Source organism: Pezoporus wallicus, unplaced genomic scaffold (genome assembly GCF_028554395.1).
Source record: "Pezoporus wallicus isolate ANWC-B61680 ecotype Strahan unplaced genomic scaffold, APGP_CSIRO_Pwel_v1 contig_4710, whole genome shotgun sequence".
NCBI lineage: Eukaryota > Metazoa > Chordata > Aves > Psittaciformes > Psittacidae > Pezoporus > Pezoporus wallicus.
This window is the reverse complement of record NW_026640647.1, coordinates 5,835,073-5,855,719: the sequence shown is the minus strand read 5'-3', so window position 1 is coordinate 5,855,719 and position 20,647 is coordinate 5,835,073. Positions and strand designations below refer to the sequence as shown.

Here is a 20,647-nt window from a genome sequence, read left to right as displayed (position 1 = left end):
ATTGCTGAGGTGACTCTCACTGGTATCCCTGTGTCCTACCTACACAACACATTTCTGAGCCCACAGCGCTGCCCTGCACTGGGGAAGAAAGAGTCCCCTCACCTCTGACACATGCTGAGCTACAGCTCTGTCCTGACCCCACTCCTTAACTGAGCTCTACAGACCAAGCACAATGCTCATACAAGTCCACCTCTGAAGGCCCCCACTCGCTGGGGGTTTAGCCTCACTCCTAAACCTCTTTCTCCCATGCAGCACAGTACAGGAGGGTCCAGAACCCCAGCCCAGAGCAGAGAGGAGTCAAGTCACTTTGTCTTCCCTTTTCAGGCAACAAAGACTCCTTGTATGAGAACATACTCACCAGCATGAAGGAGGGTTGCACAAACTAGTCCCACAGGACAGCAGTGCAGTGAGCAGTGTTGCAATAGACATGTTTTCATGAAAAAAACAAACTAGAAAAGTGCCCAAGTAGCAGAACTTCTTGACTCTGTTGAGAGTTCTAACCCAGAGAGGTGGTAACCAGACAGATGGTAACCTAAACTCATGGCTTATAACTTTCTGGTTGAAAACAGAACAAGACATGTCACTGAGAAGCAATCTAACTGATTAGACAAGGTAAGTATGGAAGTCCCCTTCAAACTCGGACTCTGTCATTCGCAAACAGGTGACATTAGGGCTTTAGGGGAACTAGAGCAGGAATGTGCAGAAATAGAAGGAAAAATGAGTCAGTTGTAACGAACTATTGCTTCAAGTAACGCCTCCACAGCTTTCTGCCCACCTATTACACCAGGTCCACAGAAATACCCAACCTTTGCATCATGGCCACATAAATCAACACTGAAATCTATCAAACATAATGAACTTCCTGGACAGGAGAGAAAAAACAGTACAGTTTTCAGCCATTCTCAGGGCAGTGAGTGTTTGTTTTGAGGGCAGGGCTCCTATCAGCAGTGCTAGCTAAAGAAGTAAAAGGTAAGGAGTCAGATTCCATCCCTGCAGGAGGCTGTGTTGTGAATTTGAGTGAGGGTCACCAAATCTCCTACCCCATCTGTGCATTTTTACCAACTTCTAAAAGCGCAGTAGAGAGAAGGAAGAGAAATCTACCCACATCTGTATATTCTGCCACTCTGGCACAAGCGACAACCAAGAACCACCATCACTTCACCGCAGCTAAGTGATCAGGAAATAAACTCTAAGTAGGGAGCTACAAATGTCCCCAGCTCTCCTGAGTCCTCAGACCTAGACCTCTGATTCCTCATGTACTAGAAGCCCAGGACAAAACCCCGTTTCTAACCTCACAAAGGAGTATCTGTTGCTACTGCTCTGCTCAAGAGCCCTGCAATCAGGGTTCAGTATTCCAGGTGAAGTGGTGAAAATGCCGTAAAACTCCAGTTCTGTATCATTGCGACTGTGAGACAAACTAAATCTGCCTAATGGCTCTGTGACCCCACCCTTGTAAATCAGTTTGTTAATCATTATTGTCAGAGAGGTGATAAAGCTGGTTTATAAGCCAACACTGAAGCAGTAACATTAACTACTATGTAAGGGTTGGTGTATTTCTCTGCAGATAACATTTATTTGAAGGCACTCTCTTTAAAGACACAGGTTTGCCTTGTAACCTCCTTCTGGAGCACAAGCAATCTGCTCCACTTATTCCTCCAGCCTGATTTACATGTCAGACATAAGTGACGCCTGGAGGGGATGGGTTAAGTGATACGAAATCCCTACACCACCTTGAACTACAGGTTCGAATCTCAACTGGGTTGTCCTGGCCTCTCCTTCTGACAGGACAAAATTTATGATTATTTCTCAAGGCCAGACGCACACTTGGCTCTATCTGAGAGACAGACACAGACAGAATTTGCCAGGAGGCACTGACGCAATGCAGAAGAGACATGAAAAGGCCAAGAGGCACTGAGAAAACAGGAGGGGTGATAGCCGTGAAGCTCATTCACCATCACCAATTATATATATTGAAGGGATAGAAAGTACTTTAATTATTGGGATTAGTGTCAGAAGCATGTCTGGCAGAAATAAGCTATCTGAAGAAGCGGTCAACAGTTGTGCACAGCTTTCCACCGTCCTAGAAAGACAAGGTTTCTGCCTCTTCCTGGTTGTTTTCTTTCTACCTCTCTAGAAACAGGTAGTCTGAAACAAGTCTTCTGCTAACAAGCTCAGCAGTAAGCTTTAGCTTGCCTAGCCTTCAGAGTACCATAGAGAATGCGCTTTCTGGAGTGAATGAAAGGGTAAATGAAATCTCCTGAACAGATCAGTTTGGATTCATCACTGTGCTCACTACTCTCCAAATGCCACTGGTGGAAGCTTTGTGGAGGACTAAACACTCAATAACATTTCTTCACCTTCAGACAGTAATCTTTCTTCACCTTCAGGATAGATAAGAAATACACTTCTGAAGGAACTACCAATGATACAAGAAAATAGGGCTAGGAAAACCGCTTCTCGAGACCTCCTGTTTACTCCTCACCCTGTGGCACAACCGACTGATAACTGACTTGCATAAAAGCTTCTCACCAGAGATCCCCCCAAACTCTCCAGTGCTCAAAATAGCTGGAAAGTTGTTCCCAATGCCTGCTTTTCTGCTGCAGTCAGTAATCTTTGTTTCACACTCTACCTTGATCCTTACATGGTACAACCTATTTCAGAAACCATTTTTGATGCATTCTTATCTCTGTCACATGTGATCTCTGTCACAAACCAGGAAGAGCAAAAGCAGTTTAGGGTGCAGGAAAGCTACAATGGTTGCCTTTACTTATTTGCTAGCTGGAGAACAAGCAGGTGTTTTTTGCATGCATTAGGCGTGGAGATTGGGCATTAAAGCACAAAGAGTAAATAGAATCTCCACCCTGTGACAGATTTCATCAGGGTTGGGATTTCTGTGATGAAAACATGGACTTGGAGACAAGCATGGTACAATATGCTTAGCTAAGGATAATGCAAGCTGCAGAGAAAAGAAAGGGAAAACATATTGCCCAGCTGGGAAGTTCCTCATCATTTATATTTAGGGAACAGACAATGCTCATGGACTGCTAATTTCCTTGAGGATTTTTTCCCTTCCGTTCACCACATTCTTAACACCATGAATTCTTGTTATGATTTCAATGCATAATTAATCTTTAGTTCAGAGGAAAGGGAAATGGAAGGAGGAAGGATGATCATGAGGTAAAAGCCCCAGGGAGGCAGATATCAGATCTCAGCTCTGCCCCATCTTTTGTGCAATATACTGGTCCGGTCAGCTTGCTTTGCTCCACTTTGACTCCCAGTCATCTCTTTCAGATTGCCTGTCTTGTTTATTTAAATTGCAAGTGACTTAAGGGAAGAATGATTTCTTAATATATGCGTGCATGCACACCAGAATCACCGACTATGCACCTCTGTAAAACCAATTCAAAAAGAACACGGCAGTAACTTCAGGAGAGCCCCATTCTTTTGTTGCTACTGCCAATCTCAGTTCCTAACAATAAGAGTGATACCACCCCATCCTCTCCGTCCTCTTCCCTTTGCAGCTTTTGCAGGTGTCTGGCTGCTGGTAGCAGGGTGGCAGCAGGGTGGACAGGAGTGGGTGAGGCCAGAGACTCATCCAGTGCTGACACCAGCGCAAGGTGCTGGCTTCGACACATGACAGCATTTTGCCACCACTGACCTTGACACAGACAAAGCAGCATCCCACAGCCATACATTGTGCTGTGCTAACTCAGCCCCCCCTCAGGGCAGAGAACAACCCGAAAGGAAACCTGGCAATAAACACTGTGAAGAACAAAACAATCCCAGAAAACCAACGACTAAATAAATCAAACAAAAGCAGAAATGAGTGAGAATCTGAATAAACAGAAATCACAAGCTCCCTTTGACTTCTTTGCACCAGGCAGTCCACACTGACAGCAAAGCCATTTGCTGTTTGAGGACCTTTCCAACCAGACCACTCAACATGCTGCACTTTGATTTGGTCTTAAACTGATATTCCATAAATTAGCCAACAACTATAACAGGCACTGGGAAGAGGAGGAAAAACAAGACAAGGTCAAGAACAAATACTGCTAATCTGTGATAAGCACATATAGGCAGGGGGCAAGGTGAGGATGGAGTTTTACATTGGCTGGGGGAGAGGAACAAACTGGTGACAGTCCAAGTGAATTTATAGCAGGAGGCAGAGAGGATGACAAGGTCCCTCCAAGCCCTCCCCAACAGCTCTCATGGAGAGAAAGAAAAGTTCGAAATCTCAGCAAGCCTCTGGGTACAAGCTGACACAAGTGAGAAAGAGATGGAACTGGCTCAGTACAAACAACATGCCTGGGAATCACTTGTGCCAACTCCTCAGCCAGCCCTGCAACATGACTCCAGCCCCACAACTTCTGCCTTCACACTCACTGTCTTTCAATCACCTTTCCTCCATTCTCCTTCCCCCAAGGTTTCCAGGCAGCTACATGTCAATTTTGTCACACCCCAAGTTCTCCTAATCTTGTTGCAGGGATGAATTATAGGTTGTTTTAAGAAGCAGGTATTCAAGTAAAGGTTAAAGGCTACTTTAATCAAACAAGGTTGAAAGAGTACCAGGAATCCGGCTGGTAGAGAACAGAAAGCACTTTCCTTAGCTTAAAAACATACATGACTCCAAATACACAAGCACGCAAGTATGCATTCAGGCAGAGAGTACATACGTGCTTTGGAATTTTTTTTTCCTTAAGATAAAGCAGGCAATTGCACGCAGAACTATTAACTGACTCTACATGCCCACTGAGTAAGATCTTATTTCATGACTGATATCACAACATTAGAAACTTTTGCTTTGCACAGGGCTGGATAAGGGCATTTTAAGGTGGAGTCCTCTGAAGGACTTTAGAACAAGAAAGCAACACATCAAGTGCTAGGGTTACTCTGAAAAAACCCTCTGTGAATGCGGAGTATATTTAAAAAAACATCTAAAAAAGCTTTGCTTCTCTTATTCAAGCAGGTAGGGCTGACACACTATTTTGTTTTCTTGGGAAACTGGTTTTCCTGACATGTTATTCTTTTGAGATATGTCCGTGTGGAGTATGGCAATGAGATCAGAGGCCAATCTTTCACGCTGCTAACCCTGATCTCCAGTACTGGGACCTTCATTCTGCACAGCAAAAACCCCAAAGAACAGAAGAACCCTGGTTAGCACTATGGACTAGAAAAGTGGCAGCTTATATTGCTACTACCTCTTCCAAGGCTGAAAACATTAAAACATCTCTGAAGACTGCAACTCAAACTCCTGTGAGCCACTGGCACCACTGCCGGTTGTTTTAAACAGCTTCATTCTAAAAAGCCGCACTAAACCCTAGAGGCCTAGATTACATATTCACATGGAAAAGCACACACGTATTTTAATAAGCCCTGTTGAAAACTTTAATTTCAATCAGGGCAAAAGCCAGTTCTGCTATTAAAAATATCTTATTAACAATCTTGCTACATCTCCACACTCTGCTCCTTCAAGACTTTCACGTACCTAAGTCAGATTAACTTGTCACTTGCCAAAATGCTCCTGGCCAGCTCTTCACCCATGAGCCTGGCAGGCACTGCCATGCTCTCCACCTGACCATGAGCCTTTCTGAATGACAGCAGCTCCTTTCCCCAGCTGAGTTGCTGTAAAAAGGCAACACCAGTAAGATCACTGCCATTACCACTAATCGTAAGCAGAGCTGTCAGCACTTCAGGGAATTATACACACACCTGGAATATCAGCTAACCTGAAGTTTCCTGTTCTGCTGAAAGGCAGCTCATTGCTAGCAAACTCCAGGGAGTGACAACAGAAATGAGTGATAAAGGAGCCATAGCCTGAGGAAAGTACACTAGCTGTTTAATTGCTCTTTTGCTATCAGACCTTTCAATATTTATGTATGGTTTTCCCATCCTAGGACTATTTTCATATTCTGCTAATACAGTTACTACAGTCATACAGGCACAGATCGCAAACAAAGGACATAAAGATGGCTATTAGCATCAGGTTGTTATGGTCCAAGATGCATGTTCACATAGTTCAAGTACAGAATTATCTAAGTGACTCAAAATCTTCATGTATTTAAGTTGTACAATAATAATTAATATAAGTCAGACAAACTAGCCCTCCAAAGTGCTGATTTCCCTCTTTTGAACTTTGGTGTGCTCAGGATGCCTGTTTTAAACATACATATAGTAAAGTGGGACCCATTTTACCTTATACCCATTAAAAATTGTCTGTCTTGCATGTCACAGAAAGTCTGCAGCAGAGTAGGGAAGAGTCCCTGCTCTTAGGATGAGAATTGTTCCACTGGTACAAATTAACAATATGTACACCTCTCACCTCCTCACAGAACCATCTGTTTCTACCTACCTCCTACCAAATATTTAAGAGCTGGGGCTGTACCTGACATGCCAGTGAAAACCCACTGCTGTTTTAAACCATCTCTACTCTGGAGCAACATCTTCCAACCTGTGGTCAGCTGACTGGTAGTAATGCACTGCAGGACTTGCATCGCCATCACACGTGGCTGGGAGGCTAGGGATGTAAATCAGTGTTTTCACTACGGTGCTAAGCTCTGAGCTGTGGCAGCTATGGCACTGACATGCTTGGCATTTTGCTGCCCTTGTTGAGCTCAGTAAACTCTCACAGAGAACTGTGACAGACAAATCTTCAGCCATCTCAGCACTGCCAAGCCTGCCAAAAACCTAATTGTCCTTCTCATTTGCCACCTCCTACCCCGCAAGCAAAAAAGGGCTTGCCTGAACTTAAAAGGATCTGCTGGTACAGCTACATGGGTAAACCTCCTTGGTAAATAAAACTCTAAGCTGACACAGCTTATATTGAATCACTGAATGAAAGAAATGACAGCAAAAGACTTTCTCATTGATATAACAAGTTTGCACTAATGCATTTACTGGTATGGCTACATCCATTAAGAGGTAGGGTGGGCAGTGTTTGTCATGCACCTATTCCAGTAACACTTCTAAAACTAGAGCAAGCCCAGAGTATATCAGCCCAGTATATAAACCCAGTTTTGTCAAGCAATATACATACACATACTAGCTTTCACCAGCGCAGGCATGTGGGCTAGATGCCACATCCCATGCTTTTTATGCTTGAATAAAAAGGAACTGCTGGTAACCTAAGATGAGCATTTCTCAGTAATTGTATGAGGACTGAGTGATCAGAACACAAGTTTTACTTCTGAAAAAAAGAAAACAAAATTCCACATGTCCTTGCAGTCTTTGCTATTGTTGGGACTTGTGAAACAACTTGTCTAAATAACCATTCAGTTTTACACATACAAAAGCATTTTCCATTTCCTCCTCCATCTCAGTCTAGGAAAATACAGAGAGGACTCAAATTTGCCACTGGAAAAGGAGATGTGATGGAAGTACAGCATGGGTTAAAAGTCTGGAAATCCGAACAAGACCTAACAATTTCTTTGTTTTTCTAATGCTTCCTAATCCTGACGTAACAATATACTAGGCTCAAATTAAGTTGAACTAACGTTTCATTGAAGTTCACTTTTATTCCCCAAATTTTTCTTAGGGAACCTTGTTTGCACAAAATCTTGAACAGAAACATCGAGATTTTCATATTGCAATGCTTCTGTTAGACCAACTGTTCACGTAGTCCAAAACGCTATCGGATGCTGTAATCAGTACTATTTACGTCAGAGGAAGATGAAATCATTGATCCGTCTGTCAATAGGGAAGTCATCTTCCTAATCCCCTCAGTAAATAATATGTCTATTCTGAACCCTCATAATCTTTTTATCTGACGTACTGTAACTGTGGATATTCTCATTATGGATACTTAATCCTTTCAAAGATGATAAACTCGTGGCCTCAGTAATATTACTGTGACATTAAGTTCCTCCTGCTCACTGCGTGCTCTGCAAAGACACATTTCTATTAAGGATTTTTATGCATAGCTCATATTCACTGTATCACTTATGCTATATTACTGTGAGAATAGGGCTCTCCTGTTCATCCTTTATCTCCATTGTTCTTCACATTGTTTGTAGGTTCACCTACAGGTACATAGTCAGGGAAGTTGATCTGAAGTAAATGGATGTTTTAATTAAATGTTAACAGATTAGTTTATCTACAATGTTAAAATGGATAAATTATATCACATTAAATCCCTGTATGGACAGACACATTCAGAATAAAAATACTCTTAATATAATTCAGCTCACTTTGCTTCCAAAGTAAATGAAGATAAACCAAATGAAAGCCACTTATATTTTGAATAACAGTATTTACACAGTGATTCAGTGTAACTGAACTCATCATTTTAAATCCCCATATTTTGTCACTTCGTTTTTCTTCCTTTAGTGTTGCCATGTAAACAAATCTTCAAATAATTGTCTTCTTAAATCTCCTATCTTGGTCATGATTTCCATCCTTGACATCCAGTCATTTTTGACATGACATGGATTCTTTTTATTTTACAATACCTTCTGGGGCCAGTACAGCCAGGATGAAATAACTGCCATGATTAAGAGTGCTTCTGCAGTAAAGACCATCACTGCAATAAACTTTGTACACTTGTATGTCTTGCTATTTAACATAAAAAATAGGCAAGATATTAGTTACCTGTGTGGATTAAGCACCTGAATTTTGAACAACAGCTATTTCAAGTCTTTTACTTTAACAGCTCCCATTTATGTGGAATCTAGTAGAAGTAGCAAGACTTATTGTTCCTAAGAAATGTATAGTCTTGTCTGAGTCAGCTTCTGTCCAAACCAATGTTTAAGTGTGAGTACTGTTAAGCTTCAACAAAAGCAGCCCCACAGTTACACAAAATGAATGGATAGTTTTGAACACCAGCTTGCATAAACTGTGTCCACACATACACATAACCAGTGATACATGTCCATTAGTCATGTCAGCAGAGAACAGTTATACCTCTAGTAGTTTTCAGGTGAAGCTGCCCTATACTGTGCCTACTAAAATCAGCAATACCTGCTTCCTAACAACTGGAAGTCTCCCTCTTTAGAGCTTTAATTGATTGGAATAGCCTTCAAAAACTGGCTAACAGAGATGCAGTGGTGTTACAGGTGACGCAGGGCAGATTTCTCTCTGGGCAGATGACGCCAGGGAGAGTTGGAAAGGAAAGCAAGTGTAGCCAATGGGGCAGAATAGGCAAGCTGTCACACTTTGAGATTCTGCTTGTTACATCTGAATGCACCTAATTCATTATCTCGCCTGTTAACACCTCCCACAACAAGGACGACAAGGGGATTCTAAGAATATGTACCTCATGGGAATGCCCATAGATAGACTTGCTGTAAACTTTAATGCAGTCCCTGGGGCCCTGGTCTGCAGTGAGACCTTGCTGGAGTACATGCATGTGTTTTTGTTCACTTTAAATAAACATGTACATGCAAATAAAGACCTTCACTCACTGTCTCTTTAGTTAAAGGTCAAGCCTACTCACATATGCACTACAGGCATTTATTACTGAATAAAGCGCTAGGAAAACCATTGCCTCACCAGGATTTGGTGAGTTCCCAAAGTTAAAGATTTAATTAAATTTGTTTCAATTTTTTCCACTCTGCTTTTAACCTCATAGTTAAAGTCTCCCCCAGCAGAGCCCTATCTAAATGGATTCAAGTGACAGCCATCCCCACACCATCAGAAAGCTCAAGTATATACCTGCCGTATCCACAGGGTCTAGGCATGAAGCTCTGTTAAGCTTGGAAAGAGGTTTAGATTAAATTTAATTTTGGAATAGTATTATCTGCTGCTTCAGCTACTGGCAAAAAGACATTTCAACTTTTTTTTTGCCCCTAAGAACAGACCCTCATACTACATTTTTGAATCTCAGCTGCTTGGGAAGAAATGACCCATGTTTTCTAGGATCTCCACAGAGAACTTGGCTAGGAAACAAATCAGAACTGAGCTGCGACTAACCAGGGTAAAGGTTGCTTACATCTGCAGATTACCCCTCTCTGCTTTTCTAATTTACTCACCATGCCTTATCTTTCCATTAATCTTTAATAAACCTTTTAGTTAATTCCCCAAACACATGCAATCTACATGACAGCAGGATACAGTGCGAAAGCAGTCCATGGATATGAAAAAATAGGCAGCAGAGGAATCAAAAGGAGGAGAAACTTTTAGGATTAAAAAAAACACCCAAATTGCAGATCAGTAGAAAATGATGAGCAACTGGGAGAAAGCAGTTGTAAGGGGCAAACCAGGGAGGAGTCACGGGCTGTAAGGGTATTAGTGTTCCTCCGGCTGTTGGATTAATTTTCTCAGTGGAGCCCTCCTCCTTTTTCCACTCTAGTTCCACTTTGACAAAAACAGGCAATCGAATTTCAAACTTGGAGCCTCTGAAATGCGGAAAACCCTCTCCAGGCTGACAAGGATATAGCTAGATTAAAAGGTAAATGCAATTTAACTCACCCCAGCAGAAATGGTAATCAAATTATATTGCCTCTAAATATGATAAGTTTGGGGCTGGGGCCCTCAGGGGAAGAGAAGGTGTCTTGCAAACAGAAACACAAAGAAACATGCTAAAGGGAACTGCTAAATCAATGGATGAATTGTGACTTCTACCTTCCCTCCTTCCCAGAGGGTGCTTGATAAGCTGCTGATTGCTTCTAAAATATCTACTACCAATGTTAGGAACTGATTAAGCAGCTTACAAAGCACTGGGGGCTAATAGATAGACCCACCAGGGGGACTGCAGCTCTGGAGTTAAGTAGCTTGCTTTTTCACGGCTTGATTATTAAAGATGAGATAGCAGAACATGCTGCAAAGATGTGGAAACAGTTTTAGAGCTCAGATGACTGCCTTTTTATTTTATGTATAGAATCATTTCTACCCTGTGACTTCACCAGCCAACAAAAGCCACGTTTCCTGCAGTTCTGTAGTCTCCAGCTCTGAGGGACATCTCAACTACCTTAACTTAAATGAGTCACCTGACCATCCAGAACTGACTGTGCTATCCATTATCCTGCAGAAAAGGCACCACTAAACAAGGGAAGTATCAGTGGAAGAAGCTTTAAATAATGTGTTTACATATCACCGGCAACGGCATTAGAGTCTGAACACAGATGTGCTCGGGTCAGCTATCACATCTTGCCTCATCACTTTTCCCATTTTGCATCTGAGCGCTGCAGCACATTCACCCTAGATTCCCTATTCCTCTTTTTTTCAGCTTTTTTTTTTTGCCAAATTCTTCTTCTTTAATCTGGAAGGTAATGAAATTCTACTCTTTAGGCCGATGTACTGCAAAGGTGTCCGCTTAGTTCAATCAATATCAATGCAAAGACACATTTTGCTGGCACGTTACCTCTTTTGTGGCCGCATCTGTCACAGTAACACTGCATGGCTTACCTCTGTGTAGCAGCAGCCTTGCTGAGGTTTTTGTGGTTTGGGGTTTTTTTATTATTTTTTTTTTCATCTGTCATGGTAATGCCTAGCAGACTTTATAAATAAGCATGCTGTGTTAGGGACTGTACAAACTCATCCATCCCTGAACAACTATTCTTTCAAAGAAAGAAAGAAACTGTTCTTGTTACCTGTAGGCTGAACCTTAGATGGGCCTTCACTGATCAGATGAAAAACCTCACAGCAAAGTTCCCTTTACAGATTACAGTTTTCTTTCACAGCCTCTTTCCAGCTCCATTTCAACACTGACCCTCTAAGCTTTTGCCTCTCATCCCTAACCAATGCCTCACTAACTCATTTTATCTTAAACTATTAATCACAGATATAGCTTGGAAGTAAAGCTATTTATGCTACGATTAGCTAGAAGGGGGAATGTACAATTAGCACTGAAGATGAGAACAGGTTTGATGTGTAGCAGGTAGAACTAGTTGAAGAAACTTACTTGCTGAAGGTCTGCGAGAGAATAAAGATGGATTTGCTGGAGAAGATACTCTCTGGGAAAAATCCTGGAAAAGAGAAAAATGGATGTGTCACACCTTTTTGACCATGAAACTCAAAGATTTCCTCTCCTCACCAAAAGACTGCAGAACAATAATGCTAGAGAGACAAAGCTTGTCAAAAACTGGAATTATGTCATCCTGTAAACACCAGCTACTTTTACAGCATTCCTCATGGGCACAGCAATTCCACAAGAAGAATGAATGCTGTGCCAGTGTCATTCTCCAAATGTCAGGTAAGTGGGTACCACGACATTTACAGCCACAGAAAGCTCACCCTGAGCACAGATGTGTTTCTTTAAACAATTAACCCAGTAACAAAACTAAATAACCCAAACTACATATCTGTAGTATTTCTTACGGGTTTTAGTACAAGATTGCTGGTCTCCCAGAAAGCTGTGATTTACGGTCTTGTAACTGAAATAATTATATTGGGAAAAATGCCATGCAGATACTGTTCTTCCAACATCAAGTTGATTGGTATAAATTCCTTTTTGCATACAGAAATAAATATATTGGTATAGACTTTATAATGACTTACTTGAGAAAGGCATATTTTCCTTATATAAACCAAGGTTTCAGGCAAGACCACTGATTATCAATTGACAGACCTGTTCAGTAAAGCTAAATTACAGAAACCTGATCAGAGAAGATAATTCCTAATTAAAGTGACTTGCAGTAAGATGAAAAACTGGATTAAAGCGACATTACAGAGAAAAATAGACCTTGTAAAAGTAAGTGGATATTAGCAAGAAAAGTTTATGAAAACCTATGGATCTGCCATAAAGATGTCAGGAAGAGTGCATCTAGCTGAAATGTCTACCTTTGTGTGCACACACAACCAACCAGTCAAAGAGCTTTATTTTCCAGTCATAACAAATGTAACACAGGAGCAGAGAATCACACCACTCTTGCAAAAAAGCAACTGAGTATCTCAAGAGGTGCAACTACTTTACACTACATGCTGCTTAGAGAATAAATGGTGAACTCAGCTCCTGCATTACAACCATGTGGTTTTAAAGCAATACAGAAAACAAAATTCTTGATATTATTAAATACATGAACAAAGCTCTGACAAAGACGAGTTTGTATGGCAGAACCGAATGGCAGTGAACAGAAAAACCACTGGACATGTCCAAAAAAACAGATACTTGAAAGGCCTATATGACCATGCCATGATCCTACTGAGAAGGTACACAGGAACTCAAAAAAGACGTTTTAGAAGCTGTGACAACATAATTAGCTAAAACACAGATCAACAGGGATAACAGTACCAACTGCAACCTTTGACAGAGCACTGAATCTAAGAAATAATGAAAGCACCTCAGTTCATTCTATTCTTAGTTGTCTTAAACAACTATCTTAAACTGCTGCTTTCAAAGCTGTCTTAGAGGGACTAGGACTTTTCACTGCTGTCAAGGTGAGTGGTACAAAGCCTCATACTCCTTTCATACTTTTGATAAAAATCTAAGCTTTATTGGGGTGGGAGGGGAAGAGTCCTGCAAGCAAGGCACTGACAACTGGGCACCACCAATCTTACGGCACTCTTCTGGAGCAGGACCGTGCCCTTGCTCTTTCTGGCTCTGCAAGCATGTCTGCTCTACCCACCTAATTCTCAGCTGCAGTCTCACTGGGATACTGCATTTTCCCTTTTTAGTTCTGCAGGCTATACAATTGCTCCTATTACAGGTGAACATGCTTCAGTGGCTCTGCTGCATCACACCTTCATAATACATTTGGCACGGTGCCAAAGACCACTAGAAAACAGTCACAATCTAGATATCAGATAACATATGACATCTAGATTTCTCACTTGCACATAGGAGATTTATTAAAATTGATTGCTAAGGAGTCAACTCTGAACAGCATTTTGAAGCCATTAGTATTTTTCAGCTCTGACAGAATTTGTCATTAAAATTTCCCCATCATTCTCCTCTGATCACACAAGCAGACACTAAATGGTGCGGTAGCTTTGCCAGGAACTATTATTTGCTGATGCCCTTACAGCACTGCTAAAGAAAATAATTAGCTAATGAAAGATTTCCTTTTTCAGGAAATAGCCTGAATAGCCCATAAGGCAGAAACTGTCAACGACCGATATCGATGACTAACATCACGTTCCCCTGCCGCCTTCAAGGACTGCATTTTATTTCCTGCAAGTTCGAACCCCTAATAAAAAGTGTGCAGATGAAAAGCAAACTCATGATCAAGGGACTTCCTTTGTCAGGGGGGTCTCAGCCAGCATGGGCCCTGGTGACAGTCATTCTCTCCCCGTACCTGTCCCCCTCCCTGAGATACATGAGCCTGCAGCAGCAGCTCTGCAGCAGCAGCATCCAACATTCCTCCCAGATCTATTTCCAGGAAAAGAAGTAGGCACTGCCCTCCCAGTCTTATGCAAGACACATCTGTACATGCATACATCCAGCACTCATTCTGAAAGGAGTGCAATGGAAATTGCTATGCAAACTGAGGCATTAAGAACCCCTCAGTAAGTAAGGCTGGTCCAGCTTCAGATTTGCAGTCCTATTGACTCACAAAATCCCAACCTGGTTGTGGTGGGCCACAGAAAAACAGCTGAGCAGTCAGAGCTTGCATGTACAACAGCACTCACAAAACATGTTATGAAGGCACTGGACCAGCTTTTATATGGTCCAATCCTATATGTTACCCACATCTCCAAAGGTGAAGAGTACACAGCTTCAGGAGTGGGAAATCACTGAAATCACCTAGAAGTAGGCAGCTCAGACCCTGTCATTTAAAATACAAATTATGCATGGTCACCACACCTGTGGCGAGCTGAGCAGCTATTTCAAAACCACATCTTGTTGTGCTGCACATCTGCAATTAAGATCTCTTCCAAGAGAACTTCTGTTAGTCCCATTTGGAAACTCAACAGCTACCTGAATGTAACTTGTGAAGACACCTCCCAGAAATGAATGTTTAGTGACAGTTTTGTCAGCCTTTAGTGGGTGGGGAACAAGAAAATAAGAGACACCAGAATATCAACTCAAGAGGCATTTTCAGAGGAACTCATCATAAAATGCAAGCAAATCAGTTGGGACAGGAAGTCCACACAGACCAAATAGTCCAGTGAGCAAGAAAATGACTGATGTCCAGCAGCTTGCTTGTCCACAGAGGTTCTCTGAGCCTAACGAGGTGATAGCTTATACAAAATCTTTTTCAGGAGGGGGCACACAAGACTAATCCAGAGCCTCTTGGTTTTTGACCCAGACACTTCCCCTCATGTACCAAGTAGGAACATAATGTCTCTACCACCTCCATCCCTCTGTCAATTGCAACTGAAACTGGTTGAAGGAATCCAAAGTCAGTAAAGTACAGCAGGCAAGATGGGGCTCACACAAACACCATGCCGTTGCATTAGCATCCAGACAAAGCACTACATGGCATCCAAATGAACCTAAAATCACATTCATGTCTAAAAATCTGTCAGAGACCATAGAGTAGGCCAAGACAAATGCACTTAGCAACATTTCACTAGAAAGTAAGTATTTGCTTTCTGCATGAGATGTAGCTTTGAGCATTCTTGTGTTAATATAAGGCCTTGAACCAAAACCACCAAAGCATGTGCTTGCACGCTATTTTTCCTTTGACATAAAGGTCCTTTACAAACCCCAAATGGGAAATCTCTGGTAAATTATTCAAAAGGAAAATAAAAGATGTCAGTTTTGTAAATCTTTTGATCGATGTGCTATAACTAACTGGATTTTTTCAGAAGTTGGTCAACTGAAAGCATTCAACAAACAGTGTCCTTTCAGTCAAATCTTAACACAGAAAAAATGGAGTGAGCTAGACAGAGGTCAAGCACAATATGTTAAGATTCATCACAATAAAAACTCAATCCTCTGCTGCTTCAGAATGTGACCTGTAACCCTTGAGAGGCAAATGGTATCAAGTGCACACCCCACTAAAAGCACCTCGTAAGCTTTCACAGTTTGGAAACTCCCGGACCAGTTTCACCATCAATGCAAAACAGAACAGTTGTGAGTCACAAGGTTGCTGTGCTGTAAACCCTGACCACCAATCAGGGTTAAGCCTGCAATGAACAAACCAAGTTCAATGCTAACCAGCCCTCTAGCTTTGCCAGTTCCTGTTAACAATGAAATCCAAAGTCCTACTGGTTAAAGGTCTCTAAACTGCTTTATTGTTATGTGCTAGAAATCAAAGGAATCAACACAAGCAGGACAGAAACCCACTGTAGGAGGCTTTCAGATCAACTAAAAGAGAGAATTGGGCATTCTTATTTTGTGATTACTATTCTTTTTGTTTGATACTTTGTCATCTGAAGCATAACCTTCAGGCAAGACAGAACCAGAAATTTCATCTCTTCCCTTTTGGATGATCTTGTCAGGTAAGTATTTGCACAAATAAAGGTTATCTGTTAGTGTCCTCCTGCAAACAGAACCACTGATAAGACTTTGCTTTTTGCATCTGGACAAAGTATGTAGTCATGGTGCTTTGTTAGCACTAAGTAATTGCTCTGCATTTAAAGCCTGTTTATCATCAGCTTAGGTAATTTTTCTTCAATGGGTTAAATGCCCTGACAGCTCTGCTAAAGCTACAACCAATTAATCTGCCCAAGCCTGACACTATAACCGAAGTACAAACGTGATAAGCAGAGCCAACTCTTCTTTCTACAGTGCAATCAAAAGAAAACAAGTTAGCTGGCAGGTGGGCACAACCACGTCTCTTTTGTACCAAAAAGCCTGTTGAAACCTAGGACAGGAAGGGGGGAGGAGAGGGGAAGCTGACACCGGGATTTCACGTGCCAGCCAGGAGTGCCTTGTTTGACCAGGCTGAGAACTGTATGACTGAGCTGTGACTCACGGGAGAGGCAGATGCACCAGTCTAGAATGCAGCCACACTCAGGCAGCCTCTCCACCCCTCTTCTGCAGGAAGCTGCTACACCCACAGCTGGCACAGCACCCCGGGTACCAAGTCCACTTCCTCAGTCAGCATGGGTCATACCCTGGCACTGCAACTTGCACCACCACCAATTTACTTTTAAGCCAGTGCACCATGCTACAGACTAAAGTAGCTGACAAGCAAGCCCAGGATGATTACCAGTGCTCCCATATTATTTTTATCCCCTAGACAAGCGGCAAGAGGACCTCTGAAGTGCTAGCAGTAGGCACCACCCACAGCTGCGGCTGTGCGCACTCCAACCTCACTGAGAGGAGCTCGCATTTTTCAGGGTTACTACACGATTTAAAAACTATAGAGGGATATCAGTGAATTGCCAGTTATCCCAAATATATGAGAGTTATCCCAAATATATGTGAGTTATCCCAAAGGTACATGGCACGGTAAATAACACCTATTGCTAGGTTTATCCCTTGAAATCATTTGACATGGAGTCTGTTAATTTATGACAGAGAACAGCACTGGAGGTGATGGGGAAAGGTAGGATTTTTTTCCAGCTTTTGATTTTGCATTTCCTTGGAAATCTCAGCTCCCAGAAGTGTGTTGGGAGAGGAGGACCCTAACTTCCCAGCAAAAAAAAAATCATCTAGAGAAGTGGGGCCCTGGGAAACCCAGTGATTTGAAAGTCAAAAAGTAAGAATAAATTAATAAAACAAAACACTAGTTATTTAATTCTTGTGGTCTTATACCAGACTGATGATTTTTTCTAATTCTAGAAAAGCATTTGTGAATCATTTCACATTCGTGAGGTATGAAAACTCTTCTAATTCTGGGAGCAGACATTCCTATGTATCCACAGTCCACACTGTGGACTAGTGTTAGATTTATTATCAAGCATGTTAGGTATTGTTCCATGCTGTTATGAAATTCCCCATGAGCATCTCTATCTTAAAACAGTTACCCTTATCATCCATCAGCAATCCTGAACCAGTATATAAACTTTCAACTCTAAAATGCAGTATGCTAACTCTCTCCTCTGTGGTTACTTGAGCAAGGTTACAGTAACATCGTGAAAGACAAGAACTACTACAGATCAAACTCCAGTTTGGAATCAAGTACCACAGTTACTAAAAGGATGCAGAGAACAAGAGGCATAGCATTTCATTCTGAAATCAAAATAGCTTAGATCCCCAGTTAACTTGCACTGAAGAATAAGAAAATGTTTTTTGTTTTTGTCAGGCACTTCTGAACACTTGTATTTTGCTGCTGGAATTTCTGATATAAAAACACAGGGATAAAACCGGCACAATATGGCGTCCACATCTAATTGGAACTTCTTTTTTAAATGTAGTCTCAAAAAGTGAATAGAAATTACCATTCTGAAAGATATTACTGATCTATTTGACAAAGAGGTGCAGGTGTGCTCTTAGACTGAACTACAAGATCCAGTCCTCTGGAAAACTTATGTATACTGTTGGCATGCTCCTCAGCTGGTTGCCTACCATGGTAGAACACTGGCTTGTGCTTTTAACCTTCCTTTGGACGTACTGCCCCTACCCTGGCTGCTCTGGCACACGTCTTCTTGCTCCAGCTCTGTTTGTTACCCCTAGTTCAAACAAAAGCTCAAAGTCCAACCTAACCTTACCCTCTACAGTTTTAGCCATCTGCTTTCTGCTTTTTAAGATGTTAGCCTGCAAGGACCCCGCAGGCACAGTTACTGCTTCATGAAGACACAAGTGAAGCGAAGATGTGGTTTGTATGTAAGAGCTCCATTAACAGGAATGCTTTATATCAGCTACTGCAATGAGTACACACAAGCAGGATCTATATAAAACAACAAATGGCTCACGCACACATCTCTGCATTTATTTTCTCCTCTTTTCTCACTTTGGGGTATTGTTTGGTCTTAACATTGGATCCTCTCAGGATACCCAGATACTGTCTTTGAATGAGTTTCTCTCTTGCCCTCTTTCCAATCACCCATGCAACAAATTTTCTTCTTCTGTTGGTTTTGCCATTAACTCAGAGCCCTAAGTGCTATAAAAACCAAATCTTTCTGCTCCTTTCCTGCTCAAACTTTCTTTTTGCAGTCTACTGCTTTCACAAGATGTGTCTTTGTTCTCCTGCTCCGCAATTTTCCAGTTTCCAAATGGCCTACCCATTGCAAAGAAAATGGAGAAAAGAGTTTCCTTTGACAGTTGGGACATGACTTAATGACCTTCTGTTGTCCTTAGCCTGAAAGATGACATAGCTCCAGCTTCACATACGTGAGGTATTTGGTGGTATAGTGATTGCATAAGATCAATCAGGATTCCTGTGACGTGTTTAGACAGGTTCCCCAATTGCCACACAAATATTTTGAAAGTAATCTACCCCTGTGTCAGAAGTGATATGTCTAAGGCCTCACTGTAGGAAGTGACAGGACTCTATTGTTCAGCATAACAGAATTTGGGCTTGTTTCGCATCATGCTGACAGACCGGCAGGCTCAGTCAGGAGCACAGGTCTGCAGCACTGGAGGTGTACCTTTAACCTCCTGCTGCAACAGCAAGCTCAAATGTGCTTGTCCTGTAAGATGCTAAGTAATGTAACCAGCACAGGAGTTTTGCTAGGGTGAAACTGATGTATTGCTGGTCTGGAGCTGACAGACAAATGGTATTAGACAGAGACGAGTACTAACAAGAGGGAAATTTTCCCATACGGTTTCTCACTACCATTCAGAAGACTGCAATGAGCATTAATGTATATGGGAATGTATTGCAGAACATTTACCTTGTGCCACTGCCATCTGTCTAAAATACCTGGGGCTAGCAACGCCTGAACTGCAAGTTGAGGGGTACAGCTGAGAGAGCAGAGTGCCCAGAGAAGCTTGAGGGTTGACCTGGGTTAGCCCACCCTGCAGATGCAGGGGTGCCTGAAGACTTCCCCGAAAACATCCTTCTGACCTGAAGAGCCTTCAACCATGACAAGAGCAGAGGAAAAGAGGCTGTGGCACATGGACATGCTATTAGTCTGTCTTGTGTCTAGAGATAAAAGGAAGAAGGCAAAAGCAGAATAAAACTTGCATCATTCAGCATAGCGTCACAGAATAACCTACATCATTATTTAATGGACTTAATTAATTCTTGCTTTTTCTTAGCTATCAAATTTATTGACTCTATCTTGTTTGCCAGTGCCATTCATTCATCATCCCACAATCTGCAGGTGATGGCGGTGGGATCTGTACAACTCCACTTGTACTAATTTCTATGTTGGCATAAGGTTTCAGTCTTGCAGTTTCTGCCTGAACAGCATCCACACAAGCAAGGCAACCAAAACAAGCAAGAACTTGTTGAGTAAAGACATTTGAGGCAAATTATGTCTGTTGCAATACTGAAGTGACAGCCACAGCAAACCAGGCATAACAACATCCCTTGTAAAACAGGGAGCGCAGCAACAGGCTGAGAGTCTCAGCTGGCTAATCTCAGAGGAATACTGCTGATACGCAACTGGTGGAGGGCCTTATTCCTCCTCCCAGCCAAGTTCGAGTTCCTTATTTTTTTCCCTTTCAAATATAAAAAAAAAGCTTAGAATCTGGTGAAGCAATAGGTGAGAATAAATCATTATAATTGAAGACTACCACTTTTATTGTGAGCCTTCTAGCTACTTTTAGGATTTCTTCTGCTTTTTTTCCTTCCTTTCTTTCTATATAGTCACTTGCTTCTTCAAAGTTCACAACATGGTTCAGCCCTGAGTTCTCTACTAGATGCCAAGTTTCAAAGTTCCCAAAGTACCTATCTGTGCACACCAAGCATTATAAATAACATTTCCACATTTAAGCCAACTGGATCCTGAGCTAACCTAGTTTATAGCCATCTGGAATTCTTCAGAAAAAAGTGCC

At 41.9% G+C, this 20,647-nt stretch overlaps 1 protein-coding gene and 1 long non-coding RNA gene across 6 annotated transcripts in view; one reads left to right on the top strand and one right to left on the bottom strand.

The window, feature by feature from the left end:
- Positions 1-20,647, bottom strand: part of PLEKHM3 (pleckstrin homology domain containing M3) — a 76,878-nt gene that overhangs the window by 24,370 nt on the left and 31,861 nt on the right. For all 4 annotated transcript variants that reach the window (XM_057419838.1, XM_057419839.1, XM_057419840.1 and 1 more), the window contains one exon: positions 11,834-11,897. In XM_057419838.1, the coding sequence (XP_057275821.1) occupies positions 11,834-11,897 (64 nt within the window). The remainder of the gene's footprint in view (positions 1-11,833; positions 11,898-20,647) is intronic.
- LOC130604896 (uncharacterized) lies at positions 9,670-14,087 on the top strand. 2 transcript variants are annotated; one of them, XR_008973547.1, is made up of 2 exons: positions 9,670-10,381; positions 13,942-14,087. It is a non-coding gene; the product is annotated as an uncharacterized LOC130604896 (long non-coding RNA). The 2 variants fall into 2 exon arrangements; XR_008973548.1 differs by lacking the exon at positions 9,670-10,381 and adding an exon at positions 11,417-12,124.